At 47.5% G+C, this 14,173-nt stretch overlaps 1 protein-coding gene across 1 annotated transcript; it reads left to right on the forward strand.

Moving 5' to 3' along the window:
- The first annotated feature begins 757 nt into the window (after window positions 1–757).
- Window positions 758–12,393, forward strand: PLPP5 (phospholipid phosphatase 5). The gene is made up of 7 exons (XM_038746627.1): window positions 758–825; window positions 6,522–6,630; window positions 7,237–7,327; window positions 7,697–7,760; window positions 9,247–9,371; window positions 10,706–10,876; window positions 11,980–12,393. Exons 1-7 carry the CDS (start codon window positions 758–760, stop codon window positions 12,147–12,149), a joined length of 798 nt encoding a protein of 265 aa, XP_038602555.1. The 3' UTR covers window positions 12,150–12,393.
- Window positions 12,394–14,173: the final 1,780 nt, after the last annotated feature.

Here is a 14,173-nt window from a genome sequence, read left to right on the forward strand (position 1 = left end):
TGATCACCTTGCAGCCTCCCCAGCGCTTAGAACAGTGCTTGGCACATAGTAAGCGCTTAAAAAATACCATTGAGAAGCATTGAGAATGCCATTGAGAAGCAGCATGGCTCAAGTGGAAAGAGCCCGGGCTTTGGAGTCAGAGGTCATGGGTTCGAATCCCGGCTCCGCCACATGTCTGCTGTGTGACCTTGGGCAAGTCGCTTAACTTCTCTGGGCCTCAGTGACCTCATCTGCAAAATGGGGATGAAGACTGTGAGCCCCCCCCCCCCCCCGTGGGCAACCTGATCACCTTGTAACAGCCCCAGCGCTTAGAACAGTGCTTGGCACATCGTAAGCACTTAATACATGCTATCATTATTATCATTATTATTCTTTTAGACTGTGAGCCCACTCTTTTAGACTGTGAGCCCACTGTTGGGTAGGGACCGTCTCTATATGTTGCCAATTTGTACTTCCCAAGCGCTTAGTGCAGTGCTCTGCACGTAGTAAGCGCTCAATAAATACGATTGATGATGATCATCATTAGTCTACGGTTGGACGAATGAATGAATACGGTTGAATGAATGGGTGAAGGGCAGGGAGGTGCGCGCATGCGCGCCGGGGGCCGGGCCGCCGTCCCTTGCCTGCAGTTCCCCCGGCGGCCCCTGGGGGCGGCGCCTTGCGCGCGCGTGCGCAGTCGACCGCCCGTCGGTGCTCCACGCGCGCGCGCGCCTGCCACGTCAGCGGCGGTAACGGTCGACGCCGCCCTCGTGCTTCAATGGAGGCGGCCGCAGCCGCCCTGGGGGCCGAAGTGGGCCTGAGGGTCGCGCTCTTCATCGCTGTCGTGTGAGGGACAAAATGGAGTCTCCACCCACCCCTCCTCACCCCCCACTTCGGGGGGGGTCGCGGGCCCTCCTCTCCCTTCCCCGGGCCGGGAGGAAGGCCTGAGGGGAGGCCCTGAGGCCCAGCTGCCAACGAAGAACCAGACTGCCTCAGTGGCAGGACCTCGGGTTGGGGGTCAGAGGTCACGGGTTCGAATAATAATAATCATGATAATGGCTTTTATGAAGCGCTTACTATTTGCAAACTCCCTTCAAAACACTACTGAGAGCTCACCTCCTCCAGGAGGCCTTCCCAGACTGAGCCCCCTCCTTCCTCTCTCCCTCCCCATCCCCCCGCCTTACCTCCTTTCCCTCCCCACAGCACCTGTATATATGTTTGGACAGATTTATTACTCTATTTTACTTGTACATATTTATTTTATTTGTTTTATTCTGTTTTGTTGCCTGTCTCCCCCTTCTAGACTGTGAGCCCGCTGTTGGGTAGGGACCGTCTCTAGATGTTGCCAACTTGGACTTCCCAAGCGCTTGGTACAGTGCTCTGCACACAGCACTCGATAAATACGATTGAATGAGTGAATGAACATTTATTTTACTTGTACATATTTATTCTATTTATTTTATTTTGTTAATTTGTTTTGTTGTCTGTCTCCCCCTTCTAGACCGTGAGCCTGCTGTTGGGTAGGGATCATCTCTGTATGTTGCCAACTTGGACTTCCCAAGCGCTTAGTACAGTGCTCTGCACACAGTAAGCGCTCGATAAATACGATTGAATGAATGAATGAATGAACATTTATTTTACCTGTACATATTTATTCTTTTTATTTTGTTAATTTGTTTTGTTGTCTGTCTCCCCCTTCTAGACTGAGCCCCCTGTAGGGTAGGGACCGTCTCTATGTGTTGCCAACTTGGACTTCCCAAGCGCTTAGTACAGTGCTCTGCACACAGTAAGCGCTCGGTAAGTACGATTGAATGAATGAAAGAATATTTAGTTTACTTGTACATGTTTATTCTATTTATTTTATTTTGTTAATATGTTTTGTTGTCTGTCTCCCTCTTCTAGACCGTGAGTCCGCTGTTGGGTAGGGACTGTCTCTAGATGTTGCCAACTTGTACTTCCCAAGCGCTTAGTCCAGTGCTCTGCACACAGTAAGCGCTCAGTAAGTACGATTGAATGAATGAAAGAATGTTTAGTTAGCTTGTACATATTTATTCTATTAATTTTAGTTTGTTAATGTGTTTTGTTGTCTGTCTCCCCCTTCTAGACTGTGAGCCTGCTGTTGGGTAGGGACCGTCTCTCTATGTTGCCAACTTGGACTTCCCAAGCGCTTAGTACAGTGCTCTGCACAGAGTAAGCGCTCGATAAATACGATTGAATGAATGAATGAATGAACATTTATTTTACCTGTACATATTTATTCTATTTATTTTATTTTGTTAATATGTTTTGTTGTCTGTCTCCCCCTTCTAGACTGAGCCCGCTGTAGGGTAGGGACCGTCTCTCTATGTTGCCAACTTGGACTTCCCAAGCGCTTAGTACAGTGCTCTGCACACAGTAAGCGCTCAATAAGTACGATTGAATGAATGAAAGAATATTTAGTTTACTTGTACATATTTATTCTATTTATTTTATTTTGTTAATGTGTTTTGTTGTCTGTCTCCCCCTTCTAGACTGTGAGCCCGCTGTTGGGTAGGGACCGTCTCTATATGTTGCCAACTTGGACTTCCCAAGCGCTTAGTACAGTGCTCTGCACACAGTAAGCGCTCGATTGAATGAATGAATGAACATTTGTTTTACTTGTACATATTTATTCTATTTATTTTATTTTGTTAATTTGTTTTGTTGTCTGTCTCCCCCTTCTAGACCGTGAGCCTGCTGTTGGGTAGGGACCGTCTCTAGATGTTGCCAACTTGGACTTCCCAAGCGCTTAGTACAGTGCTCTGCACACAGTAAGCGCTCGATAAATACGATTGAATGAATGAAAGAATATTTAGTTTACTTGTGCATATTTATTCTATTTATTTTATTTTGTTAATTTGTTTTGTTGTCTGTCTCCCCCTTCTAGACTGTGAGCCTGCTGTTGGGTAGGGACCATCTCTATGTGTTGCCAACTTGTACTTCCCAAGCGCTTAGTACAGTGCTCTGCACACAGTAAGCGCTCATTAAATACGATTGAATGAATGAATGAATGAACATTTATTTTACTTGTACATATTTATTCTATTTATTTTATTGTGTTAATATGTTTTGTTGTCTGTCTCCCCCTTCTAGACTGTGAGCCCTCTGTTGGGTAGGGACCGTCTCTAGATGTTGCCAACTTGGACTTCCCAAGCGCTTAGTACAGTGCTCTGCACACAGTAAGCGCTCGATAAATACGATTGAATGAATGAAAGAATATTTAGTTTACTTGTGCATATTTATTCTATTTATTTTATTTTGTTAATTTGTTTTGTTGTCTGTCTCCCCCTTCTAGACTGTGAGCCTGCTGTTGGGTAGGGACCATCTCTATGTGTTGCCAACTTGGACTTCCCAAGCGCTTAGTACAGTGCTCTGCACACAGTAAGCGCTCATTAAATACGATTGAATGAATGAATGAATGAACATTTATTTTACTTGTACATATTTATTCTATTTATTTTATTGTGTTAATATGTTTTGTTGTCTGTCTCCCCCTTCTAGACTGTGAGCCCTCTGTTGGGTAGGGACTGTCTCTAGATGTTGCCAACTTGTACTTCCTAAGCGCTTAGTACAGTGCTCTGCACACAGTAAGCTCTCGATAAGTACGATTGAATGAATGAAAGAAGATTTAGTTTACTTGTACATATTTATTTATTTTATTTTGTTAATATGTTTTGTTTTGTTGTCCGTCTCCCCCTTCCAGACTGTGAGCCTGCTGTTGGGTAGGGACCGTCTCTATATGTTGCCAACTTGGACTTCCCAAGCGCTTAGTACAGTGCTCTGCACACAGTAAGCGCTCGATTGAATGAATGAATGAACATTTGTTTTACTTGTACATATTTATTCTATTTATTTTATTTTGTTAATTTGTTTTGTTGTCTGTCTCCCCCTTCTAGACCGTGAGCCTGCTGTTGGGTAGGGACCGTCTCTAGATGTTGCCAACTTGGACTTCCCAAGCGCTTAGTACAGTGCTCTGCACACAGTAAGCGCTCGATAAATACGATTGAATGAATGAAAGAATATTTAGTTTACTTGTGCATATTTATTCTATTTATTTTATTTTGTTAATTTGTTTTGTTGTCTGTCTCCCCCTTCTAGACTGTGAGCCTGCTGTTGGGTACGGACCGTCTCTATGTGTTGCCAACTTGTACTTCCCAAGCGCTTAGTACAGTGCTCTGCACACAGTAAGCGCTCATTAAATACGAATGAATGAATGAATGCTCTGCACACAGTAAGCTCTCAATAAATACGATTGAATGAATGAATGAAAGCACAGTTCTATGTGCTGGGGAGGTTGCAGCAGCGTGGCTAGGGGAAAGAGCACGCTTTGGAGTCAGAGGTCACGGGTTCAAATAATAATAATAATGGCATTTATTAAGCACTTACTATGTGCAAAGCACTGTTCTAAGCACTAGGGAGGTTACAGCAGCCTGGCTCGGGAGAGAGCACGGGCTTTGGAGTCAGAGGTCTTGGCTTCGAATAATAATAATAATGCATTTATTAAGCACTTACTAAGTGCAAAGCACTGTTCTAAGCACTGAGGAGGTTACAGCAGCGTGGCTCGGGAAAGAGCACGGGCTTTGGAGTCAGAGGTCATGGGTTTGAATAATAATAATAATGCATTTATTAAGCACTTACTATGTGCAAAGCACTGTTCTAAGCACTAGGGAGGTTACAGCAGCGTGGCTCAGGAAAGAGCACAGGCTTTGGAGTCGGAGTTCATGGCTTCGAATAATAATAATAATGCATTTATTAAGCGCTTACTATGTGCAAAGCACTGTTCTAAGCGCTGGGGAGGTTACAGCAGCGTGGCTTGGGAAAGAGCGCGGGCTTTGGAGTCAGGTCATGGGTTTGAATAATAATAATGCATTTATTAAGCGCTTACTATGTGCAAAGCACTGTTCTAAGCGCTGGGGAGGTTACAGCAGCGTGGCTCGGGAAAGAGCACAGGCTTTGGAGTCAGAGGTCATGGCTTCAAATAATAATAATAATGGCATTTATTAAGCACTTACTATCTGCAAAGCACTGTTTTAAGTGCTGGGGAGGTTACAGCAGCGTGGCTCAAGGGAAAGAGCACGGGCTTGGGAGTCAGAAGACACAGGTTTGAATAATAATAATGCATTTATTAAGAGCTTACTGTGCAAAGCACTGTTCTAAGCGCTGGGGAGGTTACAGCAGCGTGGCTCAGGAAAGAGCATGAGCTTTGGAGTCAGAGGTCATGGGTGTGAATAATAATGCATTTATTAAGCCCTTACTATGTGCAAAGCACTGTTCTAAGCACTGGGGAGGTTACAGCAGTGTGGCTCAGGGGAAAGAGCACGGGCTTGGGAGTCAGAGGTCATGGGTTCAAATCCTGGCTCTGCCAATTGTCAGCTGTGTGACTTTGGGCAAGTCACTTCACTTCTCTGGGCCTCAGGGGAGTAAGACTGTGAGCCCCCTGTGGGACAACCTGATCACTTTGTAACCTCCCCAGCGCTTAGAACAGTGCCTTGCGTATAGAGCTTTATAAGTTTTTATTATTATTATTATTCTAAGTGCTGGGGAGGTTACAAGGCAATCAGGTTGTCCCACAGGGGGCTCCCAGTCTTCACCCCCATTTTACAGATGAGGGAACTGAGGCACAGAGAAGTGACTTACCCAGAGTCATACAGCAGATAAGTGGCAGAGCCGGAATTTGAACCCACGACCTCTGACTCCAAAGCTCCGACTCTTTCCACTGAGCCACGCAGCTTCGGCTCTGCCGCTTATCAGCTGCGTGACTTTGGGCAAGGCATTTCTCTGTGCCTCAGTTACTTCATCTGTAAAATGGGGATGAAGACTGTGAGCCCCATGTGGGAAAACCTCATCACCTTATATCCTGCAGCGCTTAGAACAGTGCATAGTAAGTGCTTAACAAATGCCGTCATTATTAGTAGCAGAGCCCACAACCAGGGGGCTTTTGTTTTTTTTTGTTTTGTTATATGGCATTTTAGTAAGCGCTTACAATGCGCCAGGCACTGTACTAAGTGCTGGGTTAGGTACCAGCTTGCCAGGTTGGATCCCACCCATATTCCACGTGGCGCTTGCGGTCTTAACCCCCATTTTACAGATGAGATCATTGAGACACAGGAAAGCGAGTGGCTTGCCCCGGGTCACGCAGCAGACCGGTGGCAGAGAGGGATTTGAACCCAGGTTCCCTGACGGCTAGGCCCCAGCCCTCTCCACTGAGCAACGAGTTCATTCATTCAATCGTACTTATTGAGCACTTACTGTGTGCAGAGCACTGTACTAAGTGCTTGGGAAGTACAAATCGGCAACATATAGAGACGGTCCCTTCTCAACAACGGGCTCACAGTCTACCCGAACCCCCTAAGAGCAGGGACTGCCCAAGGGAGGGCTTCTCCATGGCAACAGCTGGTACCATTAATTGGACGGGAAATCCATTTAATGGTTTTCTTGCTGGTGACAGAAGGCAATATCCAGGTGTCCCCACCTCAATTCTGATTCTGACCGAATTTACCTGATGTTTTGCATTTTTCTTCCAGAGTGACGGAGCTCCTTCCTCCTTTTCAGCGGCTCATCCAACCGGAGGAAATGTGGCTTTACCGAAACCCTTATGTGGAGGCCGACCATTTTCCCACGAGGCCCACGTTTGTGCGTTCTGCTCTTCTTTGCTCTCACTCTTTTCCTCCCTGCTCCCTGCCTCCTGGAGCTAGACAGTTGGGGCATTTTGCTGCCTTGAATTGGAAAGAACTTTTCCTTTCCAGGCCTCCAGAAAAGTGGCCGGGGTCTCAGGGTCTGTAAGGGGTGTGTTTGGTGTGGTCAAGAGAGCTGGGAATCAGTCACCTTTTAACTGCCAAGTGAAATCTCCTTGCTTCCCCCAGCATCCTCCTTTCTCTGTGGCTTACTTCAAGCAGATGTTAGGGCCAGTCTGTTCCACAGACCTGCACTTTTATGAACCCCGTAGATTCTAGATGGATTTATTTAGGATTGCATGTTGGCAGAGGATACCGCTGCTCCTGGCAAGGATGGATAATAGGCCTCAAAAATTCCCATCCGTCACCAACGTTTCCTGAAGGAAGTAATGTGACACTCTGCTGCAGAGACCAGTAATCACTTAAATTGGCCCTGCTGGTCAACCTGAAATTTTGGCCAGGTTTTGGGGGTGGAGGATAAGCAAACTAAGGGGTGTGAGAATTCTCTCTTCTATTCGTTCTCGGACAAGTGGAATGAGAATACCATTGCTATGTTTTGTTTCAGTTAATTGCATTCCTGTCTCCCCTGTTTCTGATCCTCCTGACCAAGTACCTCAAGAAGGCAGACGGGACAGACACAAAACAAGCCTGCCTGGGTAAGAACTACCTCTCCCTGGATCTTTTGTCTTAGGGCCCACAAGTGGAAAAGAAGCATCTGCAGAGAAAAGTCAGGTTTCTGTTATGAGACATTTGATCCATTCAATAAGAGAGTCATTAAAGGAAATACCTAACTCTTCTCTGTGGGGCAGGGAAAGCAGAGAAAACGTAGGGAATCGGTCATTCCATCCCAAACCGTACAGGCCAGGCACCTTGTGCTTCAAGCCCCTCTGCCCTATGTTGAAGGGATCTTCTCAAGTATCATGTTATTTTCACTGCAAATTCTGTAAACCAGCCCTTTATGAAAAGCACCAACACTGTTTTTTCCTTAAGGGAGCAGCACTAACAGCAAGTTGTTTACTTTCCAGCTGCCAGTCTTGCCCTGGCTCTGAATGGTGTCTTCACTAACACCGTGAAGCTGATTGTGGGGAGGTAAGATTGTAAGGACTTGACCCTTTCAATCAATCAGTGCTGTTTATTGAGTGCTTATTGTGTACAGAACACTATACTAAATGCATGAGAGTACAATTCAATAGAGTCGATAATCAGTCATATTGAGCGCTGTGTGTGAAGCCCTGTACAAAGCGCTTGGGAGAGTGCAGTGTATGGTAGACACGTTCCATGCCCACAAAGAGCTTACAGTCTGGAAAGGGAAATGTACAAAGTGCTAAGGGGCTGATGGGGTGAATAAAGAGTGCAAATCCAAGTGTAAGAATGATGCAGATGAGAGGAGTAGAGGAAATCTGGGCTTAGGAAGGCCTTTTGGAAAAGAATTGATTTTAATAGGACTTTGAAGGCGGAGAGAATGATGGTCAGTTGGATATGAGAGGGTTGGAATTCCAGGCTAGAGCCAAGAGCGTGGGGGAGCGGCTGACAGTGAGAGAGATGAGATCGAAGTACAGTGAGTTAGGTTGGCAGGAGAAGAGCAAGTGTGCCGGCTGGGTTGTAGTATTAGATCAGCGAGGTAAGATGGGGGCAAGGTGATTGAGTGCTGTAAAGCAGACGGTAAGGAGTTTGATGCGATGGTGGATGGAGGACCGTTGGAGATCCTTGAGGATTGAAGAGTCAAGGACTGACCGTATTTTTAGGAAAATGATCCGGGCAGGAGAGTGATGTATGGACTGGAGTGGGGAGCGACAGGAAACAGGGAGGTCAGTGAGGCACCTGTTGCAGTAATCAAGGTGAGATATGAATGGATCGACATAGGAGCAGTTTGTATGGAGAGGAGAGGGTGGATGCTAGAGATTTTTGAAGAACTGACAGGATTTGGTGTTGGTTTGAATATATACAGTAGTTTGAATGAAAGGTGAGTTGAGGATAATGCCGAGATCACGGGCCTGTGAGACAGGGAGGATGGTGGTGTTCCTCTAATCTTTCTGGCCACTTTGTCTCAGTGTCTGTTACAGGTTCTTCTCTGCCTCCCACCCCCTAACTGTGGGAGTCCCTCAGTATTCAGTTCTGGGTCCTCTTCTGTTTTCCATCTACCCCCTCTCCTTTGGAGAACTCATCTGTTCAACTACCACCTGGATGATTCCCTAATGTGCCTCTCCAGCCCTGACTTCTCTACTTCGCTGCAGCCTTGCATTTCCTCCTGCTTTCAGGACATCTTAACTTCAGTGTCCTGCTTACACCTCAAACTTAAAATATCCAAAACGGAACTTCTCATCTTCCCACCTAAACTCTGTCCTCCCCGAGACTGTCCCATCACTATAGGTAAACACTATCCTCCTCCATTGTCAGGCCTCCTTAGTCCTCCATCTGCCCTTAGCTTTTGTCCCACTGGCCCCGCTTCCTCATTCAGCCTTTCATTTCCTTCACTGCAGATGGGTCCAGGAGGTTTCCTTCTCTTCCTCAAGCTGCGGTGTTGGTTTGTGACAGTTTTCCACAGTGGGTCACGCCCCCCTCCTGTCTCTTCCAGACCGCGACCTGATTTCTTTTACCGCTGTTTTCCGGATGGGCAGGCCAACCCCGATCTGGCCTGCACGGGGGATGCGGAAGTGGTGATTGAGGGCCGCAAGAGCTTCCCCAGTGGACATTCTTCCTGTAAGACAGACGGGCACTTGGCTGCTTTTCTTTGTGAATGGGCGCCTGCTATGGGCAGACCACTAAGTGCTGGGGAAAAAAGTCCATGGATGAGAATCAGACGTGGTTAAGAATTAGTCTAAGAATAGGGTGGGGTGGGAGTTAGCACCGGATGTGTGAGGAACGATGAAACAACAAAAATGGAATAAGATAGGGACGGCATTGAGTACAATAAGAGAGACCGAACACTCCAGCGGTGGCATTTAGTGAGCAACTGCGGTGTTCAGAGCAGCGTGGCCCTTAAAATAATCGTCCGGCCCGGGAATCGAATCCGGGCCACGGCGGAGAGGTCGCCAGATCCTAACCACTAGACACAGTGGCTGAGGAGTAGTTTGATCCTCTTCACTGAGTCCAACAGGCCCAATGGCCCCCGTTTCGTAGTGTGGCATATATTTGGAAGGCTGCCCCGTGTTCTTCCCTGCCACGCTGGAACAAAATGTGGCCGGGCCCTCTGAGGTCACGAGGGACGGCTGGAGCTTGCGCTATTTTTTTTTTTTAATGGTACTTTGTTAGCACCTGCTCTGTGTCAAACACTGTTCTAAGTTAACTTGGTTGGACACAGTCCCTGTCCTCAGTCCACCTAGGAGGGAGAACAGGAGAACTGGGGCATGGAGCAGTCCCAAAGCAAGCAACTGGAAGAGCCAGGATTAGAACCCAGGTCTTCCGACTTCCAGGCCTGTGCTCTTTCCAGTAGGCCATGCTGCTTTGTCCCCACCCTGTCATGCTGGAACAAAGCAAAAGCAGGGTGGGAGGGATCGGGAATCCACGGGGCTTGAAGAGATTCGCTTCAGCTGCCTGGTGGGGAGTGAGCAACATCCTCTCCGTTTCATCAGAGGGTTTCCCAAATCCCCTGTAATGGATCGTGAAGGAGGGGCCGGTCTAAGCCTTCATGAGCTTGGCAGGCCACTAGTTTTTTTTTGCCACAGGTGACATCCAGGTTTATGAACTAGGAGGGCCACGATTGTATTGGCATCTGATTGGCATAGAGTAGGTGAGAGCCTATCTCCACTTGGAAGCCTTCTCAGGTAATTTTCAAGTTTAAATTTCAGTCTGGTTTAGCATTGTCCTTATTGTCTTTTCCTCACACCCCTCCACCCAGAGGCCCCGGTCCAGAACACCTGACGACAGAAATGAACTGCAGAGAAGGTGGGCAGAAACAAAGAGAGTTGGTGGGGAGGGAGCAGGAGAGGAACGGTGAAGTGTCCAGACATCTTTTACAGGTGCCAGTTGGCGAACACGGGAGAGAGATACTCTCACCGGGAGATACTCCCATTTGCTTGTTTTCCTTATTCCAGTTGCTTTTGCTGGTCTGGCCTTCGCCTCCTTCTACCTGGCAGGGAAACTGCACTGCTTCACGCCACAAGGCCAAGGGAAAGCCTGGAGACTGTGCGCCTTCCTGTCGCCTCTGCTCTTTGCCGTCATCATTGCTCTGTCCCGCACCTGTGACTACAAGCACCACTGGCAAGGTGAGCCCCGGGGGCGGCACTGTGAGCGGGTCATTCATTGTCGTATTTATTAAGCGCTTACTGTATGCTGATCCCTGTAGTAAGCACTTTGGAAAGTACAGTACAACACATCCCACAGCCTGAAATAGGTGGAGCCACCTGGAAGGAAGTTATTTGGAGGGGTTGGATTTGAAGCACTTTGGGAGAAGAAACTATTCCTTAATTGGCATCTTAATTGGCGTCCCCCTCTCCATCCCCCCATCTTACCTCCTTCCCTTCCCCACAGCACCTGTATATATGTATATATGGTTGTACATATTTATTACTCTATTTATTTATTTATTTATTTTACTTGTACATTTCTATCCTATTTATTTTATTTTGTTGGTATGTTTGGTTCTGTTCTCTGTCTCCCCCTTTTAGACTGTGAGCCCACTGTTGGGTAGGGACTGTCTCTATGTGTTGCCAATTTGTACTTCCCAAGCGCTTAGTACAGTGCTCTGCACATAGTAAGCGCTCAATAAATACGATTGATTGATTGATTGATTGGCATCTTGTGCTGGATCTGCTTTAAATTCCCACTGATGTTTGGAGTGTGTACAAGGAGAGGATGTGAGCCCACTGTTGGGCAGGGACCGTCTCTATATGTTGCCAACTTGTACTTCCCAAGCGCTTAGTACAGCGCTCTGCACACAATAAGCACTCAATAAATACGATTGAATGAATGAATGAATGTGTGTGATTGGGTGTAGGTGCGCATATGTATCATTAGCCTTGTTTGACATGGCATGAGCAGCGGTGGATTTTTTTTGAGTGCCTGCAGTTGTGGCCGAAAAGACCATCTATCCCCAAGGTCCGGTCCACAGTCCACAGGTAAATGTTACCTTTGGTAGTTTGGAGTGCTAGTCTTTGCGACTGTTGCTTTAGGTATTCTCGAGAGCAGGAGTGAGACTGCTGCAAACCGGGGAAATCGAGGGGCTTAACCCTCCCAGTCGCCCCGGCAGCTGCGGAGCAGAAGTCAGAGTCTCCACCAGCTGAGGTTTCTGGGGGCGTTTGGGGTTCTGCATCTGAGCTGCTTTTAATGTGGGCGAGATCTGGAGGCCATGTCTCTTTTCTCCCTTCAGATGTGCTGGTTGGATCACTGATTGGCCTGATGTTTGCCTACTTGTGCTATCGACAATATTACCCTCCTCTGACTGACTCTGAGTGCCACAGACCATTTCAGTGCAAACACACACTTCCAGCCGCCCTGGAGAGGAAAGTTGTGGCCCCCGGCTACAGACTGGACGTTTAGGGATGGAATCCGCCTCACTGGAGAGCAGTTGAAGCAGCCCAGGCGACGCGCCAGGCTATTCGGTTTACCTCTTACGTGCCCCAAGGAAGGTGATGGGCATAACTCTTGGTTTCCGCCTCATTGGATTTCCCGAGGCCCTCGTTTTGGTGCGTTGTATGATTGAGTCAGATTTTTCCTGCGTGGAGTTGTCTACACTGTCTTGGAGAGCGAGAGCGTAACGTCGCCATGCAGCACATTGCTGCCCAGCCTGTGGCTGCCTGACCCTCTGACCAGGGATTGACCGGGATTTATTGAAACGTACTGTCGTGTCTTTACATATACTCAAAAGGCAGAAAGACCTGGACTTTGTCCACACCCTGCAATCTCCCTTAGTCTCGACTTCACCACTGTTACCTAGAGCAATCAAAGCCCTTGTGTCAGAGCAAGAGTTGAAATGAATTCCATTTCCTGGGGCCCAAATTCCTACCTGTCGTGGTCTCCTACCTTAATGTAGCCTTAATGAATAGCTTTTAACCTGCTCCTTCCTCTTTTTTATTTTTATGGGGGGTTTTTATGGTATTTGTTAAGCACTGCTGTGTGCCAAGCACAATATTAAGCGCTGGGGAAGATACATGCTAAACAGGCTGGACACAGCCAGTGTCCCACATGGAACTCACAGTCTTAATCCCCGTTTTACAGATGAGGTAACTGAGGCGCAGAAGTTGTGACTTGTCCAAGGTCACTCACACACAGTGTTCACGGAGAAGCAGCGTGGCTCAGGGGAAAGAGCCCGGGCTTTGGAGTCAGAGGTCAGGGGTTCAAATCCCGGCTCCACCGGTTGTCAGCTGTGTGACTTTGGGCAAGTCACTTAACTTCTCTGTGCCTCAGTTACCTCATCTTAAAATGGGGATTAAGACTGTGAGCCCCCCGTGGGACGACCTGATCACCTTGTAACCTCCCCAGCGCTTAGAACAGTGCTTTGCACATAGTAAGCGCCTAATAAATGCCATTAATATTATTATTATCATTATTATTATTATTCTAGCATTTTCCCCAAGTTTCACCCTGTCCCTCTGAGGATCGCTTGGCCTCTTTTGGAGTCAGACTGCTGGGCTGAGATGGGCATAGTAAGGTGTCACATCCATTCTTGCAATCCGCTCTGATCCTTGCCTCCCAGAAGCCTCAGGCTCCAATCTCATGGCTCCAAGTCCTGCTTCTAAAGCTGGTGCGGCCGCAGCAGTCAGTGAGTCATTCATTCAATCGTATTTATTGAGCGCTTACTGTGTGCAGAGCGCTGTACTAAGCGCTTGGGAAGTACAAGTCAGCAACAGATAGAGATGGTCCCTACCCAACATCGGGCTCACGGTCTAGAAGGGGGAGAAGCGGCAGCTACCCCAGCACCCACAGTTCATCGCCACCTCCGCTCTTCACCATCCGTGGCCCACCCCCAGCCTCATCCATAGGCAGACTCCTCGTCTCTTGTCTTGGGAGGCAGTGTGGCCCATTCATTCATTCATTCAATTCATTCAATCGTATTTATTGAGCGCTTGGGAAGTACAAGTTGGCAACATCTAGAGACAGTGGGAAGACCTCAGGGCTGGGTGTCTAGAATCTTGGGATCTACCTGTGGCTCCACCACTTGCCTGGTGTGTGACCTTGGGGAATTTTCATAACCTCTCTGTGCCTCAGTTTCCTCCTCTGTCAAATTCCGCCCCCCCCCCCCCCCCGACTTAAATTGTCAGCCTCATTTGGGTAGACACTGTGTCCAAAGCTGATTATCTTGTGTCTCTACCCTAGTGTTGGAAGAAATGGTTGTGGAGGGGGTTGGGCAAGCAATGAGCGCAGCACGATTTCCCTTAAGGCTCAGGTTCTTGAAGAGCATAATAGCCCTCCTGCGACAGGAGAACTGACTGGACTGATATTAAAAGGTATCATTTAGATAAACTTTTTCCTATTCTTTTTTTTTTTTAATCAGGACTGCAGAATATTGAAGCTCTATTTCCATATAATTTTCCTGTTACACTTGCTTGCCAAAATGAGTGTTT

This window comes from Tachyglossus aculeatus, chromosome 5 (genome assembly GCF_015852505.1).
Source record: "Tachyglossus aculeatus isolate mTacAcu1 chromosome 5, mTacAcu1.pri, whole genome shotgun sequence".
NCBI classification, from domain to species: domain Eukaryota; kingdom Metazoa; phylum Chordata; class Mammalia; order Monotremata; family Tachyglossidae; genus Tachyglossus; species Tachyglossus aculeatus.

Excerpts from the sequence above, each read along its gene's own strand:
- PLPP5 (XM_038746627.1), top strand. The coding sequence starts at position 758 with ATGGAGGCGGCCGCAGCCGCCCTGGGGGCCGAAGTGGGCCTGAGGGTC. Across the intron at positions 826-6,521 it reads GCGCTCTTCATCGCTGTCGT|AGTGACGGAGCTCCTTCCTC; the intron begins GTGAGGGACAAA and ends TTTTTCTTCCAG. Across the intron at positions 7,328-7,696 it reads CACAAAACAAGCCTGCCTGG|CTGCCAGTCTTGCCCTGGCT; the intron begins GTAAGAACTACC and ends TTTACTTTCCAG.